The sequence below is a fragment of the Artemia sp. Qi Xiang Cuo genome, chromosome 18, assembly GCF_049724085.1.
Source record: "Artemia sp. Qi Xiang Cuo chromosome 18, ASM4972408v1, whole genome shotgun sequence".
Classification (NCBI taxonomy): Eukaryota; Metazoa; Arthropoda; class Branchiopoda; order Anostraca; family Artemiidae; genus Artemia; species Artemia sp. Qi Xiang Cuo.
The window spans coordinates 42,420,142-42,443,374 of NC_142811.1; the positions used below are offsets into that span (position 1 = coordinate 42,420,142).

Here is a 23,233-nt window from a genome sequence, read left to right on the forward strand (position 1 = left end):
AGATACATCAAAAGACTCCACTTATTACGCTGATTCCAAATATATAAGATTCATTAAGTTTAGTGTTACCCATCAAAAGTTTTGAGCCTGAGAGAACGTGTCTGATTTTTGAAATAGGAAGGAAACACCCCCTAAAATTAAAGGAATCTTCATGAAAATCACACCATAATGTCAACGGAAGGGGGCATTTCTGTAGTGATCTCGAAACCGATTAGAGATTAAAGTCTTATTTAAATGAAGGAATGCTAAGGAAAATATTTCAGGCTGCATCGCCCGCAAGCAATTTTACAGGGAAGGGGATTCTAAGCGAGGATGGAACTGTCTGGAGGGAATTTAAAGGGGGTACACTTTACCTCTGATGAAATTTTAACGGAGGAGTGATCCGTGAGGAGGGGGGGGAGGTATATTTCATAAAGGGCGTGCCAGATTTACTGGCATTATTTAAAAAACGAACAGAAATTATTCCATATATGAAGGATCGCTCTGTAGGCTAAAGTTTGACTGTTTGTCCCAATTTGTTAAGAGCGTCTACTGAAACACGGGGGTCGTATAATTAGAATAGGAAGCGTTTTTAAAAATGTTAACAGCTTTAGAGTAAAGAGCAAGGTATTGAAGAGGGGGCAAACCTTTATACACGGCATAAATCTGCCAAAATTAATATGCAAATTGCGTCTAATTTTGCCTGTACGGTGAGCCAAATTCAAACCTCCATTAGTTGAAAAACGTTCAGAGATTAAAAAAAAGAAGTTTTTTTTAACTGAAAGTAAGGAGCGAAATTAAAACTTAATACGAACAGAAATTATTCCGTATATGAAAGGGACTGTCCCTTCCTCAACGCCTCGCTCTTTACACTAAAGTTTGTATTGTTTTAAAAAGTAGGGTTGTGACAAAGAGTCAAACTGTAGCGTAAAGAGCGAGGTGTTGAGGAGGATGCAGCCCCTTTCATATATGGAATAATTTCTGTTCCTTTTAAATTTTAACGTCGCTCCTTACTTTCAGTTAAAAAAAACTGTTTTTTCTATTTAAGTGCTCTCTAGATGGGTTTACCACGTCGACAATAACACGGGTTAGAGCATCCACATCGTCTTTACGTTTTCCGGCTTATTCAAATTCTGGAAATAGGCCGTTTTTCTTCTCATTGCTGAATCAACTGGATTCTCCGCTCTTTAACCAGATTAAATAAAAAAAACAAGTTTTTTTTTAACTGAAAGGAAGGAACGACGTTAAAACTTAAAACGAACAGAAATTATTCCGTATATGAAAGGGGGTGTCCCCTCCTCCACGCCTCGCTCTTTACGCTAAAGTTTTTCATTGTGTAAAAAAAATAGAGTTGTGAGAAAGTCAATCTTTAGCGTAAAGAGCGAGACGTTGAGGAGGGGACAACCCCTTTCATATACGGAATAATTTCTGTTCGTTTTAAGTTTTAACGTCGTTCCTTACTTTCAGTTAAAAAAACTTGTTTTTGTATATTTAATTTTTGAACATTTTTGAATTAATGCAGATTTTGATTTTGGCTCACCGTACATGAATAATTAAAAAAAATTGCAATATTTTGAGATACCGATTTTATTCAAAATAGTCAAATAACTATGCTTTCGGGGTTGGCGAAACCCAACAGAGCCAGGGGGCAAGGACTGTAAGTTATGCAAGTTGTCCATTGTTAACATATAAGGTTTTATGGAAGGGATGGTCACATAAACTTTGTAGGAGGCTCATTTAACTGGAAATCGAAAGCTCTAATTCCTTTTTTAAAGAGTTAAAAGGGATCAGAGGGTAACCCCCCACCCAACCCTCGTTGTCCTCCAAACGCATCCGACCAAAATTTTAAGATAGCTGTTTTGTTCAAAATAGTTCAAAAGCTAAATATCTATGCCTCCGCGGTTGACACCCCCCCCAGAGCCCAGGGCAAGGGCTGTAAGTTATACTGGTTGCTAATTGTTACCATATAGGGTTTTATGGAAGGAGTGTCGTATAAAATATGGAGTGGGCTCATTTGATTGGAAATGAGTCCCCTTTTTAAGAGTCAAGAGTGACATGAGGGCAATCAGCCCCCTCCACGCCCTCTTTGCCCAAATACATCCGATCAAAATTTCGAGATAGCTGATTTCTTCAGAATAGTCCAAAAGTAAAATAACTATAATTCAGAGGTTGACAACCCCCCCCCCAGAGCCCCGGGGAAAGGCTCTGAGCTATGCAAGTTACCCATTGTTAACATTTAAGATTTCTTATTAAGAAAAGAGGGCATTTTCGATCCTAAATCTCCAAAAAAGCTTAGTGTATGCCTAGGATACCATCTATCCCTATTTCTATCGACCTAAGCATTGGAATCTCCTAATAAAAACACCCTATTTCTATCTGGGACCTTCTTTATTAGTTTATGTAGCTGCAAGTAAAATTTATCTGGGTCGCTACTATCTCTATCAGTCGGTTCTACAAAGGGAAATACAACTATGACTGACGCTTTGCCCTTTTTAGCCATAAAATGAGCAACTAGCATTCTTTTATTAATACCTTCGAAACCTCAGGAAGACTTATCAGTTTCATTATTCATAATGAGCCCTACTGAATGCCTATGCACCCCATCCTTCCTGCCTGAGTAAATGTTTCTCTATGTCACCTGCTTTCATGTTTCTTGTCCCTGGGATATGAGTATCTGAAACTCCTAACAAGCTTAGTTTAAAACGTCTGAATTCGTCAGTCAAAATTTCAACAGGATAGTTTTTTTTTAACGCTTCAACATTCCAAGTTCCAATTTTCGTATTATATAAATAATGAAACCTATTACGGCCTGGGGGAAGGCAATGGTCCCAAACCAGGCCAGGACAGGGACTAATGAATCATCTCAAGTCTATATGAAGTGTTTAGAGCCGGATTAGAGCAAGAAGCGCCTGGGACCTCCAGGATGAATAGAGGCCTTTTGCATTCCTGGGCTCACCTTGCTCTCAGCATGATTTCCACACTTGACGAGCTCTTCTATCAGTAAGAGTCTAAATCTTGCACAAGCAAACTCGAGTCTATTAACTCAGATTCATTAGGTATTTATGGCTACAAATATTATGCTACTACAGGGAGGCAGCCCATAATAGATAAATTAGCTAGAAATAGGTTTTCAGAAAAAAATTAAATAAACAAACGACAAAAATAAAACGTAGAAGAACCATCCATTAATCAAAATCCAGTGCAAATGTTGTGCTGGTTACTAGGTTATAATGTCATCGAGGAACGTCACTCCTCAATGTCGCTGGCAGAGCCGTTTGCAGTTACGGTTCTGGATAGGCGATAGGCAAATCCTTGAAAGGTTCACCCTGACGTTATTATCAGGCCGCGCAAACAAGATTCCCCTTTCGGGGATTTTGACGAAAAAAGGAGCTTATAACAGAACGGAGACCCCAAGCAATCCCGAAGCGCTGTAACAATTCCAACCTTCTACACCCAACGTATCCTCGTCAGGGTATTTGTTTGCATAAAACAAATTCAAACAATGTCTTTAACTCAATCCCATTTGTGGATGCATGGTCTGCTTTCGCTGCAATTTATTAAAATCTTATTGTTAGCCTTGAATTCACTTTTGCCAGCTAATTCTTCTCTTAATTCACTATGGCCTTCTGTCTCACACAAAACACCAGACTTGCCGTTGAAATTTTCTTTGATGTGACAAAATTCTTTCCTTAACTTCTGGTTATTTGTAAGGGGTTGGCTTGGGGATTTACCTCACTAGCAATTGGTAACACTTCAATGGCATTACCTAGGTAATGCTACTATTCAGGCGGAATCAACAGCGAGAATTCCAAACTCTTTGCCTTAATTTACAAATCACCGCGCAGCTCAACCTAGAAAATTCCCTCAATATTCTATTCTAACAAGCTACTCTGTTGTTAGCACTATTAATAATATGGTCTGAAATTGCGTTATAAAGATCTCTCCCTTCCTATAAAAACAAAATAGTATGCTTATGTGGCTGCTAACAAAAGTTTTTTGTATTTTAAAATGTAATCCACTTCAATTCCCCATGGCAAGCAGCACAACCTAGTTTTATTGAATAAGGATTACACAAGCCAAGGCAACGTAATTCATATGAGGGGTTAAAAAGATCACCACAACTTACTGCTTTTTACCATAAGCAGTTAAAGCTTTTCAGTGCGATCAAAATATTGACTATAGGTGGCTAGCAAAATAAAGGCACATTGAACTCCGACATCTTAAGCAACAAGTTTTAATGGAGGCTGGATATTAAGAATAAGGCTCATGAGAGATTCACCAACTAGCATTTGGAAAATTACAAACTGAGGGATGAGTTAAGTTTAGGTGCAGACTGAACTTGTCACTCAGAATTTTGACCTTAACAAAAGAATTGCTATTCGGAGGGGAGGGGTTTAAGGTTTTTTTAACTGGATGGATTTTTAAATCAATTTACGAGCCAGAGGAACATTTTTTAGTTCTGAAATAATCTTTTTACCTGTATTTTAGTATTAGTTTATGACTCGGAGAAAATTTGGGGGGAGGAGGGAAGTTCAAGCCCGGGTTCTGCAATCCCTGAATACTCTCCTGGACAGTAATAACTATTACTTAATAAAATAGCGGATTCGTGAATCTTTTCTGAAGAGTAGTGGTTTACTTGCAATGAATATAGAAATAGTTTATTTCCTAAACCAACTTTCTGAGGCGATATTTTAATTTTCCTATTAATTTCAGTTTCTCCTGGTTTCTTTGCTGAATCAATCTCTTGTCTTATTTGAAAGTCCTGTGATCGGCTGTCGTATTGTCATGTAAATAAAAAAAAAAAAAAAAAAAAAAAAAATTAATATACTTTGCAGAGTACAAATGGTGAAAGTTTCTCTTTGTGGACTTATATCAGATTGTTAGCTTGCACTAACCTTTAAACTCTCCTGGTGGTTCTGTGTTACAATAGCTACAACAGTTCCTGAATAAATTCTAAGTTTCCGTTTATTAAGCAATTTTTATAATGACTCCTTTCATGACGAATGACTAATCTTAATAAAAAAAAAATAGGAATGTAATGAATGAAATATCTATATACTATTGAAAGAATCTATTGCAACATCTGCATGATGCAAAGCACATTTTCCAATGTGGGTGATAGGGTTAATTTTGGACTTTTCAATATTCGAGAGCAAGCACTAACATACTTTTTCACAATGAGTCCAAATAATCAAAACTAATCACGATGATAATGAGTGATCTTAGCGATGAGCCCATATTTTCTCTTGGATTGTCTTTATTCTTTTCAGGTGTATATCCCAGTCCTAGGGTAGGCCCTCGCAGCTGTACTAATCTTGCAGAAGTGTACATCAGGGTACAAGCAGCAAAAATTGTACTTACATAAAGCTGAGTGTCAGCTTAAGGTTGTTTATAACTAAAATAAAATACAATTTTTTTTAAAGTATAACTTAGATAATTCCATGGATTTCGATTAAAAAAATTTTGGCACTAAGTTTTGTGAAGCGAATATGACTAAATAATATTGCTCAGTGGATTTCGGTTGTTCGTGTCCAACTTAAAGTACAATTGTCTTGTCTTCCAAGAGATCTCATTTAGATAATTATCCTTCGAGTATCATGACTTTTCTGCGCCCAAGACTGAAAATAAGAAAGAAAAAAATGGAGACATATCAGTGCATCCCAAACGATGCACATGTTTGTTGTTGCTTTTTGTCTCTCAAGATGGGCGACTGTTCTTCTCCTGAATTTTCAGCTATGATGATTCCAATAGTGCAGATTTATCTTCGATCCAACACCATTTTGCGGAGTTTGAGACAATTTTTGAAATCCTGACGAATTTGCTTCCGAAACAAACTTTTACCATTAAGGTTAATCGAAATAATAGTTTCAATTCCTGCATCAGCTTCAAATGATCATTTATTTTGTTCTTTACTAAGAACCACATAACCAATAGGTTCTTTAACCGAAATAAGTTTAACCAAATAAGTTCTTTACTAAGTTGCCCCTAAAAGGGCAATCATGATACGAAATTAAGTAAAAGAAAACAAATTTTTTTAACTGAAAGTAAGGAGCAAAATTAAAGCTTAAAACGAACAAAAATTATTCCGTATATGAAAGGGGCTGCCCCCTCTTCAACGACTCGCTCTTTGCGCTAAAGTTTGACTCTGTCTCAAAAATTTGTTTTTTAAAACAATAAAAAACTTTAGCTTAAAAAGCAAGGCGTTGAGGAGTGGACAGCCCCTTTCATATACGGAATAATTTCTGTTCGTTTTAAGTTTTAATGTTGATCTTTACTTTCACTTAAAAAACTTGTTTTCTTTTGTTTAATTTTTGAACGTTTTTGAATTAAAGCAGGTTCTGATTTTGGCTCACCGTACATGAATGATTAAACAAAATTTGCATTCTAATTTTACTTTTATTTGGTTAAATGGCTTTCTCGAAAGCTGTTTAATTTTATTTACGAACGTTTTTGCTAGTAATAAATATACGTAACTTACGAATTAACTTACGTAACGAACTTCTATATTCATATATTTTTAATACGTATATTAGGGTGTTCATCCCCTAGTCAATAAATCGAATAAAGTTCGAATTTTGTTCCAATTCTTTAAAAATGATCCCTTAATCGCAAAGGCCGTTAATTAGAATAAATAGCTCTTATGAAAGTACTAGAAAAATCTATGGCGTAAAGACCGAGGTATTGACTAGGGGGCGAACCCAATCATATACTTAAAAATCTTTGTTTGTTTTAATTTTTGATGTTGCTCCTTACTTTCAGTTGAAAAACTTGTTTTTTTAAATTTAATTTCTGATTGTTTTTTTAAATAATGCTGGGAAATTTGGCACCCCCTTCATAGCAATATCCCTTCCTCCATGAAAAATTCCTCCATAAAAATATCCCCTCACATAAAACCCGACCCCTCCCCGCTACCAGAAAAATCCCCCCCTCAAAATGTCTGTATACTTCCCAATAACCAATACTATAAGTAAACATTGGGTAAAGTTCATAACTTTCTGCCCTCCCCCCGGGGACTTTGGACGATTAAGTCATTCTAAGACATAGTTATTGTACTTTTCGACCATGCTGAACAAAATGGTTCTCTAAGAATTTTGATCGCGTGACTTTGGGAAAAAAATGAGCGTGGGAGGGGGCCTAGTTGCCCTCCATTTTTTGGACACTTAAAAAGGGCACTAGAACTTTTAATTTTCGTTCGAATGAGCCCTCCCACGATATTCTAGGACCACTGGGTCGATACGATCACCCCTGGGAAAAAAAAAACAAATAAACACACATTCGTGAACTTTCTTCTGGCAAAAAATGCAAATTCCACATTTTTTCAGATAGGAGCTTCAAACCTCTATAATAGGGTTCTCTGACATGCTGAATCTGAAGGTATGATTTTCATTAAGATTCTATAACTTTTAGGGGGTGTTTCGTCATTTTTAGAAAATCAGGCAAATTTTCTCAGGCGCGTAACTTTTGATAGGTAAGACTAAACTTGATGAAACATATATATTTTAAATCAGAATTAAAATCTGATTCTTTTTATGTATCTATTGGTATCAAAATTCTGTCTTTTAGAGTTTTGGTTACTATTGAGCCGGGTCGCTCCTTAGTTACAGTTCGTTACACGAACTGTTTGAAAAAGTACAGAAAGTCAAATTTTACCTGAGAATAAATACGAATAGATTACAAAGAAGTGATGTGAAAACTAAATATCGATTATAAGTTTTAAGCTCTAAAAAACTGGGGACAAAGAAACTTGTTGTCATTACCTGCCATTTATTCAGATTTTCCCCGTCTGGTAGTTCTTCTTTGGGATGCAGCTCTTCACTATGCAACACAACTGTCTTTTTAAATGAATATTTTGTGAATTCTTCAGCTTCAGCAGCGTAACGAAAATGCAGCAAAACTTGCACAAACATGCGCCGTGAGAAACATGCGCCAGGAGGAACTACTGCTATGCCATCTGCAAAAGTCAAAGGTAGCAAAAATTCCACGTATTTTATTTTTAACCGACATGAATGGTCCAAATAGATCAGTTGATAAGGTTTATGAGTTGATAACAATCTTAAAAGAAAGTTCTTTTCTGTCAATATCATTCTTAAATGACTTGACCTATTAAATTGGACATGGTTTATAAGATTGAAAAACCTGTCGAAGCAATATGTTTATACCAAACCTAATGCTCCTTTTATGATTTGAATTGTACACATTTACAGAAAACTATTTTTCTATTATTGTTGTTTAAACTTCATTTTTAGGTGTTTTTCTTCAGCTTTGATTGGAAGTGTAGAAACCTTTCTGCTGTTCTAATGCTTATTAGATTCTCTTCTATATGCAGCATTCAATGTTCGTTCTGCTGTTCTAACATTTATATAGATTCTCTTCTGTCTGCAGCATTCAATGCTATCGTTATGGTGTTTGAAACTACTACTACTAACAACTCAACGCAGCACCAAGCCGCCTGAGGCCAACACAGCTACGCACGCTCCTTCTCCATCCCGATATATTCAAAGCCTCCCTTTATACACCCACCCACGAAGTTCCCAGTTACTTTAAATCTTTCTTTATGACGTCCTCCCATCCAAGACTGGGACGATCTGCTTTCCGTTTAGCCCTAGATAGCTGGCCGAAAAGAACAATCTTCGGCAATCTGTCATCCTTCATTCGCACAACGTGCCCTAGCCACCTCAACCTTCTTTCATTATAGCCCTAGATAGCGGTATTGAACCACATTTTTCGTATAGCCTATTGTTTGAAATACGGTCAGTCAGCCGGGTACCCAGAACAATCCTTAAGCAATTTGTCAGGAAAACATCTAGCAAATCTTCATCTGCTTTTCGGAGCGTCCATGCTTCAAAGCCATATTTGACCATTGTTATCACTGTAGCTTCTAATATTTCAATTTTGCTTTACACACTTATCTTCCTATTCTTCCAGACTTTTTTTAACTGTGAAAAAACACCCTGAGCCTTGGCTATTCTATTTTTAACATCTTCACTGCTCCCACCATCTTTACTAATAATACTACTAAGGTAAGTGAAGCTGCCCACCTGATCAATCTTTTCATTACCCAAAGTCACCTTTTCATCTTCACTTATTCCTAGCCTTAGTGACTTAGTCTTCCAAACGTTAATTTTCAAACCAATTCTAGCACCCTGAACTCGCAAAACCTTTAAAACTTCATTCATTTTGCTTACACTTTCATCTAGGATGCTTAAATAACCAGCATAATCCTAGTCCAGGAGACTATTTCCTTCACATTTGATTCCGTGTTCTCACATTGCCTTTTCTGTGATCCTTAAAAAAAAGTCCATCAAAATAATCAATACACATGTGGATATCAAACGATCCTGCTTAACTCTTGATTTAATACAAAACCAGCTGTTAATCCAATTTTATACCTAAACCGTAGCTGTTCTATTCTCGAATATATCTTTAGTAATTTAAATATGTTTTTATGGAACAACATACTTGGACAAGACCTTCGATAAAGTTTTTTAATCTTAAGTGTCACACACTTTATAGAAATATATAAAAATGAGTACCAATGTTTTTTGACGACTCAAGAACCTTTTAATTATTAGCCTAAGAGTCAAAGTTTGGTCTACACAACCACTACCCTGCCTGAAAACACGTAATTTTTTTCACGCAACTTCGTCTGCGTCTTTTGTCAGTCTTAAGAGTACCATAATACGAAGTAACTTACTACCTCCAAAGACCAGACGGGTGCCTTAATAATTACCAAACTCCCGCTTATTATCTTTTTTATTAAGTGATCTAATTAAGGTTTTCTGAAAATCGTTAGGTACTGTTGCTAATTCCTCCTCACAAAACAAATCTTCCTTCACATCCAAGGTATGACAAACTTTTTCATTTTCCTCTATAATTTTCCTGCAACTCTATCTCGGTTAAGCAAGTTCTCAAAATGTTCGGCCCATCTCGCTTTATTTTTTCCCTTATCGCTAATTGCGACCCCATTTCTATCTTTAACTGGGACAAGCCCGGATTGACTACTCCCTCTCAATTTGTTAACGTGCCAGTACAATATTTTACTGTTATGCCGTCTAGCTGCATCTTCCAGATCCTCGGCAGTTTTATCCATGGCCTCCACTTCACATCCCCTTAGTTCATATTTTAAAGCTTTCTTTCCTTTCTATACGCTTCTTTTATTTTCGTACAATCTATCATTCAGATAGTTTTTGCATAAATTCTCTCTTCTTTCTGTTAAACATAAGGCATATTCACTAATATTCTTAGATGCAGTTGTAACTTTGTTCCCTAAGACACCGTCAGCAACTTCACAAATTGTTTCTTTAAAATTATTCCAACCATCTTCCACATTATAAATTTTTGAACTCTGAAGTTCAGCATTCAACTGTTCCTGGAAAGTTTCTCTTAAATTCTCATTCTGGAGTCTACCAACATCAGAACTTCCTGGGAGGTAGTTACCCTTCCAAAATTTCAGTTTAAATTAACCCTAGACACAACTAGATGGTGATCTTTATTTTTAACATCAATATCAGCACTCCTATATACCCTAGTATCTTGTATTGATCCTGCCAGTCTTCGGTTTACTTAAACATAACCAATAAGGTTTGCTGTCTTACCATCACGTGAATACCATGATAACTTATGAGCTATTTTATGACCAAACACCGTATTGGTTGTAACTAGATTGTTATACCTACAAAATTGAAAAAGTCTGTATCCATTACTGTTTTCCTTTCCTACACCAAATTTACCTAGGCTAGGGTATCATATATCCCTATTTCTACCAGCCTGGGCGTTAAATCTCCCAGTAAAAAAATTATATGTCTACCTGGGACCCTGTCTATTTGCTCCTGTAACTGTAAGTAAAATTCATCTGAGTCCTGGTACCTCCGTCAGTCGGTTCTACAGGGGCGTATACTTCTATAACTGATACCCTGAGCTTTCTAGTCATAAAATGAGCAATTCTTATTCTATTATTAATACCTTCCCAACCTAAACAAGACTTAGCAGCTTCCTTATTCATCATGAGCCCTACTCCCTGTCTATGTATCCCATCCTTCCTGCCTGAGTAAACAAATTCTATATCACCTAATTTCATGCTTCCTACCCCTGGGATGTGAGTTTCTGAAACTCATAATAAATCCAGTTCGAATCGTCTGAATTCGTCAGTCAAAATGTCGATACGATAGTCATTTTTTTAACGTCGTAACATTCCAAGTTACAATTTTCATGTTCTTTAAATCATTGAAATTATTTTCGCCTCAGGAAAAGCAATGATCCCGGACACCAGTGCAGGACGGGGATCACATATCTTCTCAATTCTACACCGAAGTGCTTAAGCCGGCCTAGAACCGGACAGCAAGAAGTCCCTGGGGCCTCCATGAATGGAGGCTTTGTGCAATCCTGGGCCCATCTTGGTCACAACATGGTTTTCAGCACTTGGCGATGCTCTTCTATCAACAAGAGTCGAAATCCTGCACAGACAGTGTCTAGCCTATGACCTCCGACACAGTATATATTCATGCCTAAAAATATTATGCTACTACGGGGAGACAACCCATAGTAGATAAATTAGCTAGGGATATGTTTTTCAGCCAATAGATACCCAACAAAACATACCAAGCCCGGATGAATTATCCATTAGTCAGAATCCCGTGCGACTGCTGTGTCGTTTACTAGGCAATAATTTCCTCGAGGGGCGCCACTCCTCAAGTGGGAATAGAGTTGACCGCAAGGCCCCCAGTCTTGCGGGTACCCCGAAAAGGTCGAAGCAGCCGTGTGCAGAGGCAGTTGTCCATAGATCTGGATCTTACGCCCTGCCACAGTTGTCCTCCTATAGAGGATCCTCCCGCGATGGTGTTCTGCATCACCATGCAATTTAACCCATTACTGGGAGAAGGTTTACAACTAATGGGACTTTTATGGGCCCTTTTGAGTGTACATTTGAGGGGCCTTCTTCCTCCTCCGCCTGTATTTATGACCCCGGTCGAGGGTGCCCCAGATTCTATTATGGACCCCCAGGGACAAGGTCCTCCCTTGGTCCGTGCCTCCTATGGAGGTACCCTACATATCTGTAGAGCGTTCCCCTATCGCCACCTGGGGACACGCTGAATGAACTGGGGGAGGCCAGAAAAATACGCACAACATGGGGCTCGAACCCACGACCCTGAGATTAAGAGTCTCATGCTCTACCGACTGAGCTAGCCGGGCTTTAAAGATTTAAATGGCTTTAGCTAATTTAAAGATTCCATATATATACACTGTCATTCATAGGTAAAATTCTATTTTAGCTACTTTTGGAAAAAAACTTACCTAAAGTTTAAGCCCTGCATTCTCTAACCACATTCATTCTCATATGTATCTCCCTTTTCTACTAAACATCAAAGAGCAGCCTCAATAATTCACTATGAATACCACATAGTGCAAAAAAAATTGATTTAGAAACAAAACCAAATAAAACTAAATAAAACTCTAGTCAAAATAACAAACCAAATAAAATTCTAATCTGGACAGTGGTTAATAAGTCCAGTCCAACTGGGGCAAGTTGTAATGTAGAAAGCACAATAATGTGGAAACATTGACAGACAAAATTTCATAAGTTTTATCTCCAAGAGGGCAAGTATACCTATCTCCAGATGCACTTTTACGTCCTGTAAGCCATGTATCCCAAGAATGGGTCATATTTTGAGACATTCACTATCCTAATTTTGAATTTTAATTCCAGTAGCTTGCGATTAGGGTAAAGACTACTTTACCTTTCTTCAATTAAGGCTTAGTCTCTGACCCTGCTGACAACTTCAATAAATGTTTAAACCTCTAAAAATACCTGCTTATCCTAATAATGACGAACTCTATCTAAAAAAGAAACTAAAAACAAAAGGACAGTTTTGAAGACTGTGAAAGAATTAAAGAAAATAATTAATAGAAGTTTCTAACGTATTGCCGATCTGGTCAAAGTGATAAATTTGGTCAAAGTGATAAAAGACTTGGAAACCTAATTAGAGTGAAGCTAAGATAGATTGTCTCTGTTAGATGTAAAGCTGGCATAACTTTTTCAGAGTTGCATAAAAATGGTTAATTCCACTTTTTTCTGATAGTCTATCATCCTAAGGCAGAACTAAGGTAGATAGGCATATAGTATGGCTAATTCAGATAGTCTTTCAGTTCTGTGAGCCCTTTGAAGTAAAGGGAACCTTATTTTTATTAGCCTTATTGCCAAAACTCCTTCATTACTTTTTCATAGTGGAAAGGGTACATGTGTGAGTCTAAAAACCCATGTGATGGTCTTAGTGGGCCTAAAGTTACAGGGACCTGGAAACCTCCTTTCTGGGATACAGTCATCGAGTATCGTAAACCTCTTCTGCTTTCCTGAAGAATCTGCTACAACACAAATACAAATTTAGCACTTTCTCCTGGAAATATGTCCAATATTCGCCAGCAGAAACAAACTGAAATGAGAAAAATTATTTGTCCTAAATGTACTAAAATCGTTCTGAGTTTTAGATCATCAAAGATTCATGTACTCTCTATGCTTGATGCACTATCTATTTCTTCAAGCTGGGCTTCAGCCCTATACCTACCACCTCCAAAGCCCACCTTTGCTTGCAAGTCCATAGCTGTGATTCTACCTATGCCTCCAGCACATTTGAATGGTAATAGGCCGTAGCCCCTTAAAAGTTCTTTTAAAACAACATGACTTTTGTTTGTTTAATTACTTATTACAATTAAAGCTCAGGTCAATAGCTCTCCCCTAAGAAAGTTCATGTGACTTTGTGTCAGATGTTACCATAGCAATCTTTAAGGTGAAAGAACTTTAGAAACCTTGACAGTTCAAGAAAAAAAACATTATTATTTTTTTCCCCGATAAAGGCTTTGCCTGTTCCACTTATTTTAAAGAATATTTGAACAGTATAGCGAAAGAAATTCGAGAAAATTAAATTTGATCCATCAATTTTGAATATCAAAATCGATACAATGACTTGATGGGATTATTTTAGGTTTCGTAAATAGAGCGAATATTGGGGGATATATGAGATCAAAGATAAAACAGATTTTTAGCAAAATTAGCATTGAAATCTATTATCTGGTTTAATCTCGGTATCACAATTTTTACATAACATTCTGATTTCGACACTCCCTTTCTTTTAAACCGCAAAATAAACAAAATCATTTCTTGTCATATTCAAATTGATGGCTTTATTATTTTTCGATTTTTTTTTTAATCCTAGACCTGATATTTGTAACGATTAAATTATAAAAAGGACTAAAAACTCTACGAAAGACAATAAATGAACTGAAACCGTTAAATGAGCAAAAATTAGCTTACATATGATGATAAACCAAAAACGATTAAAATTACAATGAATGAAGGAATAAAACTTGAAAAAGGACAGAAAACACAAGAACACTACAGCCAAAATTCAAACGAACATAAATCACCAAAATAATAATAAGATTGCTACCACTCAAGCCCCTCTCCCACATTCCAAAAAGGCTTTCCAGACTTACCTCCATAGTAGCTAAACTGCGAGATTCGCAACATGGGAAACACTTATTAAATACATTCGTCATTGTATGATAATCGTCAAGTAAAAGCTGAAAGTGACTAAAAAAAACACAAAGCAAACTGACTTTTTTCCCTGTTGCTTGGATAGAATTGAGGGATGTCCAGAGCTTTTGAGCTTTAAATTTTAGAGCATTTGTTGCTAGAGCCTTTGAGCTTTAAATTCTCGATAGTAATTAAATCTCGATAGCAATTAAATCAATTGTTTTGTTCATGATTTGATTTATAAAAACTTTATCTGCAAAAGCAGTTTTCAAAGGTAAGTAAAGAGCAACATTAAACCAAAGATGAGCAAAAAAAGTCAAATAATTTTCTATGCGTAAAACTACCATAAATCATCTTAAATAACTAAATAGATAGATAGATAGATATTTTACTTATGAAATATACATAACGCTACAAAATACCCCTGAATGAAATAAAAAATGTAATAAAAAAAACAGAAACTACAATAAATAACCGAGTCAAACTCAAAACAAGCAGGAACTAAATAAACAAGGGGCTGACGCTCCTTATGCCTTCTAAAGGCCTGAACATAATTTGCACTTTGCTCATTTCAAGCTGTGTGTTTTTATTTCTCATAATTTCGAAAAAAAGGGACAATCACCACCATTACCAAGATTGACAAGACAACAACAACAAATGAATGTGTATTGATAGTTTAATATACATAAATCGATATTCATTCCCCAAAGTCGTAATTGCAATTGGATTTATTAAAGTGTAATTTAAAATTGGATTCATTAAGGTAAGAAAAGAGTGTTTATTTAAATGTGTTTTATTTTTAGTGAAGTATAAATTATGCTCTGGTCTTTAGAAGCCAAGGGGGGCTAATCTAGAGGGTGTAGGGGGCTAAATTAGCTAATAACAGCAAAAACATAGTGTATAAGTTTTACTTGATACGGAAATAGAAAAGCTATTTACTTTAATGGGCAGTTCTAAAAACCAACAATGTTTCATTTCCTCAAAAATAGTCAACTATTTTAAATATACTTTTCACTATATATTGATATTGAGCTACTTATCCTTTGTTGGTAACCTGAACAATATTACGAAGGATATACAAACTCATTTAAATTCGATCTTTATCGATTTAACAGCAGTAAACTATTATGACTTTTGAAAATTCAGCCACGAAATGGACCAATTAGAACTAATCTCTTCCAGAGCATGGGATGGAAGCAAAACTCCAAAGCCCAACGAGAAACACTCAACAAAAGCAATAACAAAAAGTATTAAATATTAATTTAGTTGACACTTATTAATCGTTTTTGGTAAATATACTAACGACAGTAATTGAACATCACCCCCTTCCCCCTAGAAGACCGTAGTAATTGTTTTTTACTTCCAAAGAGGCTGGGTCCAAACCCTAAAAGACTAGAACACGGAAATTGGCTCTCACTTTCCACCAAGCTTTGTTGATATTCGACAGCCCGTTCAGGGTAATGACCCGATTAAAGGAATTACCCTCCTCCTTATTTCCAAGAAAAGTACAATAAGGTTACAAGGGCGGATCCAGAATTTTTTTTAGGTGGGGGGACGCAAAATAGGTTGATCCGATAAACTTGCGTTAGGAGCAAGTTTAATTAACGCAAACTTGCGTTAATTAAATAAATTACACTACTTTAGACTACGTTATGGGGGCGTGCGCCCCCATCGCCCCTCTGCTGGATCCACCACTGTAAGGTTAAGACCCCCTCCTTGCCGGTACAAGGCTGGCTGATGTCAAAATATCATCGGCAGCGCAATAGCGCTGCTTAAGTGAAGAGAGATGTAGGCATAATGTATTATTAGTTTTTTTTTTTAGACCAGGGCACTTCGTATAGAAGGAGTTGTTGTAGAGACTTCAAAAGAGCTCATTCGATTGAAAATTGAGAGGGCTAGTGCCCTTTTTAGTAGTTAACAATGATTGGAGGTAACCAGCCCCCCCCCTTCCCACGCCAATCATATCGCCTAACATATCGAATTAAAATTTTGAAATAGCTATTTTGTTCAACGTAGTTGAACAGTCCAGAAAGTGTGTGTTTGGAGATCACAACCCACCCCCCCCCCACAACCCCCAGGGCAAGTATTGTAATGTAAGAATGCCTTAGTATTATGCTTAATAAATTTACTTCTTTTTCGTAACGGAATTTTTGGATAAAAGTTAAAATGTCTTTTTACCAATAAATCAGATATAAACCGGCTATTTAAAAATTGCCTAACTGGAAAATATGTTCGCATTTTATATCGGCCATAACAAATTGTCAAATCGTAATATGTTTTAACATATCTTTGTTTCAGAGAATAGCCCAATTACCCAATTCAGACCAGTTTAGTAAAAGACTACATTGAGTATCGTAAGATATTACGACATTACAATGTTTTAGAAGCAAGGCCCAAATAATACCGAAAAAACTATTTATTTAATTAGAGGCTAGAGATTGGCTAAAATTTAGAGAAGGGACTGAACAAAACCAGTCTCTAAATAAATCACAAATTAACGCTAAGCAAATAAAAGATAGAGCTCTAGAGGAGCTTAGGAAATCATGTGAGGGAATCACATTAGAAAAGAGAGGAACTTTAGTAAGTAACCTTTCTTTAACTAATTATGGCAACTGCCTGCCTTGCCTCAATTTCTTCAAATGTAAAGTTAAAATAATAATTTAAAACCTTTTCGTCACCTTGTTTAAACCGTGATATCCTATTTCTGTATTGAACTAAGCTGTCATTTAAATCTTTTGAGTTCCCTTTTGGCCCTTACTTTGCTCAGAGATCTTCCCCTTTTAGAGGACTTACCCATGCGGTTTATTAGAGCATTGAATCTCTCGGATAATTTAAAGCAGCCTTTAGATTTATTCTGACTGATTAAGGTATTTCATTAAAGTCATTTCTGATCACATCAGAAGGCTGTGATGACCCTCTAAATAGCTCAAGGGCCTCGTTAGATTTAACTTTGATGGGTTGCGGGTTTTCAAATTTCCTCTTATCCCTTTTAATTAGTATTAATTAAAAAAAAACTTTCCGAAAAATGAGTTTTTCAAAGAAAAGTAAAGACCATTTTAAACTTAAGCTCAGGAGATACAAATACCTGTTAAAATTCAAACTCAAAACGACCAGAAATTGCTATTAAAGATTAAATGAAACCCAAAACGAACAAAAATTAAATAAACAATCATAGCAAAAAACATACAAAAAGTATTAATAATAAATGAATAAATAGATCTTAAAGCGAGTAATGCTTAGATTGAATATGAGTAGAGGAGGGGGTCCGACTCCGACGATCACCACGTGGTTTATGGTTTTCTCAGTGAGAATGAAAAAACAGGAATTTTCTCACTTGGAAGAACATGAATTTTGTCACATTTATGGTTGTTTTAATGGATGGTTATGGATGATTTATGGTTTTTGTCAGTGAGAATTTGAAAAAATAGGAATTTTGTCACATTTATGTCTGTTTTTATGGTTTTTGTCAGTGAGAATTTGAAAAACAGGAACTTTCTCACATTTTGTATGTTTTTATGGTTTTTGTCAGTGAGAATTTGAAAAAAAAGGAACTTTCTCACTGAGAAAACCATAAGCTACGTGGTGTAGTCACGAGTCAGAACACCTGTGCTGTCGACCTCAATTCACCTATCGTGAATCAATAATTCCCCTTAGAAACAACAAATTAATTTCCCCTTTCTTGACAGATCAATCAATCAATGACATCATCTGTCAGACTTTAAAAATTTTCGCCTAGAAACATTTCTCCAGGAATAGATCCAAATCATTAATGTCTTTGCCTCGGGAACAGTTCTACTGGTCGAACTCCAAAGGATATTAATAACCAAAGGCCATGGAAACAATTAGGCAAGAAAAATCTTAGCGATGAATTGTTTTAGCGCGCGAAAAGGTTTCATATTAATTTGAAATGCGTTAGCGCAGAGATGCCAATAACAAAGGAACACGCTGAATTTGCGTTTAGGGATTATTTGGGCGAAACCGTTTTAGACAGGTTATGGAACTATTTTGGCGAAACAGATAGAGACATTTTAAAAGAAGATTTTTGAAGAGATTTTAGAAGAGAATTTGAGTGTGGTCGTTATAATACACAAGTTTCATTTGAACAGTGTTGTGAGGTCCTCTAACCCAACCCCAAAGGGTTCCAATCCTCCTACCCCAACCCCGAAGGAAGCCCCGGTCCTCAAAGCCCCCAAACTCCCAAAGGCCCTCTACCGGTCCCCCAAAGGCCCACCCAGACCCCCAAAGGCCATCCCCAGGCCCCAAATGTCCCCCAGGCTCCCAACTGTCCCCCCGGACACTCAAAGGCCCCCAAGCTCCCAAAGGGCCACCGGCGCCCCAAAAGCCCACCCAGACCCACAACTGCCATCCCCGGGCCCCCCCAACGGCACATAGAGCTCCCGAAGGACCAACGGGGTCCCAAAGGCCCTCCACCGGTCCCCCAAGGCCCCCCCCAGCGCCCCACGGGCCACCGGTGCCCCCAAAGGTCCACCCAGACCCCCAAATGCCATCCCCGGACACCCAAAGCCCATCCCCCCGTCCCCAAAGGTCCCCCCGAGCGCCCAAAGGACCACCCGCCCTCAAGGGACCCACAGACCCTCAAAGGCTCTCTCCGAGCACCCGTCTTTCGTTGATGTGTGTTGTCTGAAACCTATGATTTGGGATGTGTCGTTTGCTTCTTCAGACTTTTCTGAACTATGGTTTCATCTTATTTCATAGTTGAATGTTGTCTAAATCCAATAGTTTGGGATGAGTAGTTTGTTATTTCAGGCTTTTATGAGCTAGTTTTCTTAGCCTTTCGTTTGTATGTGTTTACTGAAACTTATTATGTGTGATATGTATTTTTCTATTTTTTAATGTTATGAGTGTGTTATCTTATTATTTAATATGTTTGTGTTGTCTGAAAAATATTATTTGGGATGTGTAGTTTGCTATTTTCGACTTTTCTGAGCTGGATTTATTAGCCTTTCATAGGTATGCGTTGTCAGAAAATTATGATTTTGGATGTATAGTTTGCTATTTTCGACTTTTCTGAGCTGGATTTCTTAGCCTTTCATAGGTGAATGCTGTCTGAAAATTATGATTTGGGATGTATAGTTTGCTATTTCAGGCTTTTCTGAGCTAAGGTTTTCTAGTATTTCGTAGGTGAATGTTGTCTGAAACCAATAGTTTGGGATGTATAGTTTGCTATTTTTGACTTTTCTGAGCTAGGTTTCTTAGTCTTTCGTTGGTGTGTGTTGACTGAAACCTATGATTTGGGATATGTAGTTTGCTATTTTTGACTTTTCTGAGCTAAGGTTTTCTTAGTCTTTCATAGGTGTGTGTTGTATGAAACCTATGATTTGGGATGTGTGGATTGCTACTTTTGACTTTTCTAAGCTGGATTTCTTAGCCTTTCATGGGTGTTTGTTGTCTGAAACCCATAGTTTGGGATGACTAGTTTGCTATTTTTGACTTTTCTGAGCTAGGTTTCTTAGCCGTTCATAGGTGAGTGTTGTCTGAAACCTATGATTTGGGATATGTAATTTGCTATTTCCGACTTTTCATAACCGGATTTCTTAGTCTTTCGTAGGTGTGTGGTGTCTGAAACCTATGATTTGGGATGTGTGGTTTGCTATTTTTTGACTTTTCTGAGCTGGATTTCTTAACCATTCGTAGGTGTGTGTTGACTGAAACCTATGATTTGGGATGGTTAATTTGCTATTTTCGACTTTTCTGAGCTAGATTTCTTAGCCTATCATATGTGTGTGCTTTCAGAAAATTATGATTTGGGAGGTGTAGTTTGCTTTTTGGACTTTTCAGAGCTAGGATTCTTAGTCACTCATAGGTGTTTGTTGTCTGAAACTTCGAGTTTGGGATGAGTAGTTGGTTATTTCAGACTTTTCTGAGCTAAGGTTTCTTAGTATTTCGTAGGTGAATGCTGTCTGAAACTTATGATTTGGGATATGTAAATTACTATTTCGGGCTTTTCTGAGTTGGATTTCTTAGTCTTTCATAGGTGTGTAGTGTCTGAAACCTATGATTTGGGATGTGTAGTTTGCTATTTTCGACTTTTCTGAGCTGGATTTCTTAGCCTTTCATAGGTATGCGTTGTCAGAACATTATGATTTGGGATGTGTATTTTGCTATTTCAGGCTTTTCTGAGCTAAGGTTTTCGAGTATTTCGTAGGTGAATGTTGTCTGAAACCAATAGTTTGGGATGAGTAGTTTGCTATTTTTGACTTTTTCTGAGCTAGGTTTCTTAGTCTTTCGTTGGTGTGTGTTGACAGAAACCTATGATTTGGGATATGTAGTTTGCTATTTTTGACTTTTCTTAGTTTGATTTCTTAGTCTTTCCTAGGTTTGTGTTGTCTGAAACCTATGATTTGGGATGGATGGATTGCTAATTTTGACCTTTCTAAGCTTGATTTCTTATCCTATAATAGTTGTTTGTTGTCTGTAACCTATAGTTTGGGATGACTAGTTTGCTATTTTTGACTTTTCTGAGCTAGGTTTCTTAGCCGTTCATAGGTGAGTGTTGTCTGAAACCTATGATTTGGGATATGTAATTTGCTATTTCTGACTTTTCATAACCGGATTTCTTAGTCTTTCGTAGGTGTGTGATGTCTGAAACCTATGATTTGGGGGTGTGTGGGTTTCTATTTTTTGACTTTTCTGAGCAGGATTTCATAGCCATTCGTAGGTGTGTGTTGACTGAAACCTATGATTTGGGATGGTTAATTTGCTATTTTTGACTTTTCTGAGCTAGATTTCTTAGCCTTTCATAGGTGTGTCCTTTCAGAAAATTATCATTTGGGAGGTATAGTTTGCTTTTTGGACTTTTCAGAGCTAGGATTCTTAGTCACTCATAGGTGTTTGTTGTCTGAAACTTCGAGTTTGGGATGAGTAGTTGGCTATTTCAGACTTTTCTGAGCTAAGGTTTCTTAGTATTTCGTAGGTGAATGCTGTCTGAAACTTATGATTTGGGATATGGTATTTCGTAGGTGAATGCTGTCTGAAACTTATGATATGGGATATTTAAATTACTATTTCGGGCTTTTCTGAGTTGGATTTCTTAGTCTTTCATAGGTGTGTGATGTCTGAAACCTATGATTTGGGATGTATAGTTTGCTATTTTCTACTTTTCTGAGCTAGGTTTCTTAGCCTTTCATAGGTATATGTTGTCAGAAAATTATGATTTGGGATGTGTAGTTTGCTATTTCAGGCTTTTCTGAGCTAAGGTTTTCTAGTATTTCGTAGGTGAATGTTGTCTGAACCCAATAGTTTGGGATAAGTAGTTTGCTATTTTTGACTTTTCTGAGATAGGTTTCTTATTCTTTCGTTGGTATGCGTTGACTGAAACTTATGATTTGGGATATGCAGTTTGCTATTTTGATTTTTGTGAGCTGGAGTTATTAGCCTTTCATCGGTTTGTGTTGACTGAAACCTATGATTGGGATGAGTGGTTTGCTATTTTGGTCTTTTCTGAGCTAGATTTCATAGTCGTTCATAGGTGTGTGTTGTCTGAAACTTATGATTTGGGATGTGTAGTTTGCTATTTGAACTTTTCAGAGCTATGATTCTTAGTCCGTCATAGGCATTTGTTGTCTGAAACTTCTAGTTTGGGATGAGTAGTTTCGCTATTTCAGGCTTTTCTGAGCTAAGGTTACTTAGCCTTTCATAGGCGATTGATGTCTGAAACCTATGATTTGGGGTATGTACATTACTATTTCGGGCTTTTCTGAGTGTGATTTCTTAGTCTTTCATAGGTGTGTGTTGTCTGAAACCTACGATTTGGGATGGGGGGAGTGCTACTTTTGACTTTTCTGAGCTGAATTTCTTAGCATTTCATAGGTGTTTATTGACTGAAACCTATAGTTTGTGATGAGTAGTTTGCTATTTTTGACTTTTCTGAGCTAGGTTTCTTAGCCGTTCATAGGTGAGTGTTGTCTGAAACCTATGATTTGTGATATGTAAATTACTATTTCGGGCTTTTCTAATTTAGATTTATTAGTCTTTCGTTGGTGTGTGTTGTCTGAAACCTATGATTTGTGATGGATGGATTGCTACTTCTCACTTTTCTGAGCTGGATTTCTTAGCCTTTCATAGGTTTTTGTTGTCTGAAACCTATAGTTTGGGATGACTAGTTTGCTATTTTTGACTTTTCTGAGCTAGATTTCTTAGCCTTTCATAGGTGTGTCCTTTCAGAAAATTATGATTTGGGATATGTAAATTACTATTTCGGACTTTTCTGAGTTGGATTTCTTAGTCTTTCATAGGTATGAGTTGTCTGAAACTATGATTTGGGATGTGTGGGTTGCTATTTTTTACTTTTCCGAGCTGGATTTCTTAGCCGTTCATAGGTGAGTGCTGTCTGAAACTTATGATTTGGGATGGTTAATTTGCTATTTCCAGCTTTTATTAGCTAGGTTTCATAGACTTTCATAGGTGTATGTTGTCAGAAAATTACGATTTGGGATGTGTAGTTTGCTATTTGAACTTTTCAGAGCTAGGATTCTTAGTCCATCATAAGTGTTTGTTGTCTGAAACCAATAGTTTGGGATGACTAGTTTGCTATTTCAGACTTTTCTGAGCTAGATTTCTTAGCCGCTCATAGGAGTGTGTTGTCTGAAACTTATGATTTGGGATATGTAAATTACGTTTTCGGGCTTTTCTGAGTTGGACACTTCTAAATTTTTCCACACACGAAAACTTACACACACACACGTCAAAACTTACACACACAAAAGC

The 23,233-nt window shown here is 36.9% G+C and overlaps 1 protein-coding gene and 1 non-coding gene across 2 annotated transcripts in view; both read right to left on the reverse strand.

Moving 5' to 3' along the window:
• LOC148941513 (arrestin homolog) overlaps positions 1–23,233 on the reverse strand; it is a 201,028-nt gene that overhangs the window by 91,041 nt on the left and 86,754 nt on the right. The window contains exon 3 of the mRNA XM_089104007.1: positions 7,737–7,930. Within this exon, the coding sequence (XP_088960133.1) occupies positions 7,737–7,930 (194 nt within the window). The remainder of the gene's footprint in view (positions 1–7,736; positions 7,931–23,233) is intronic.
• On the reverse strand, positions 12,096–12,168 carry TRNAK-CUU (transfer RNA lysine (anticodon CUU)). Its single transcript has one exon. It is a non-coding gene; the product is annotated as a tRNA-Lys (tRNA).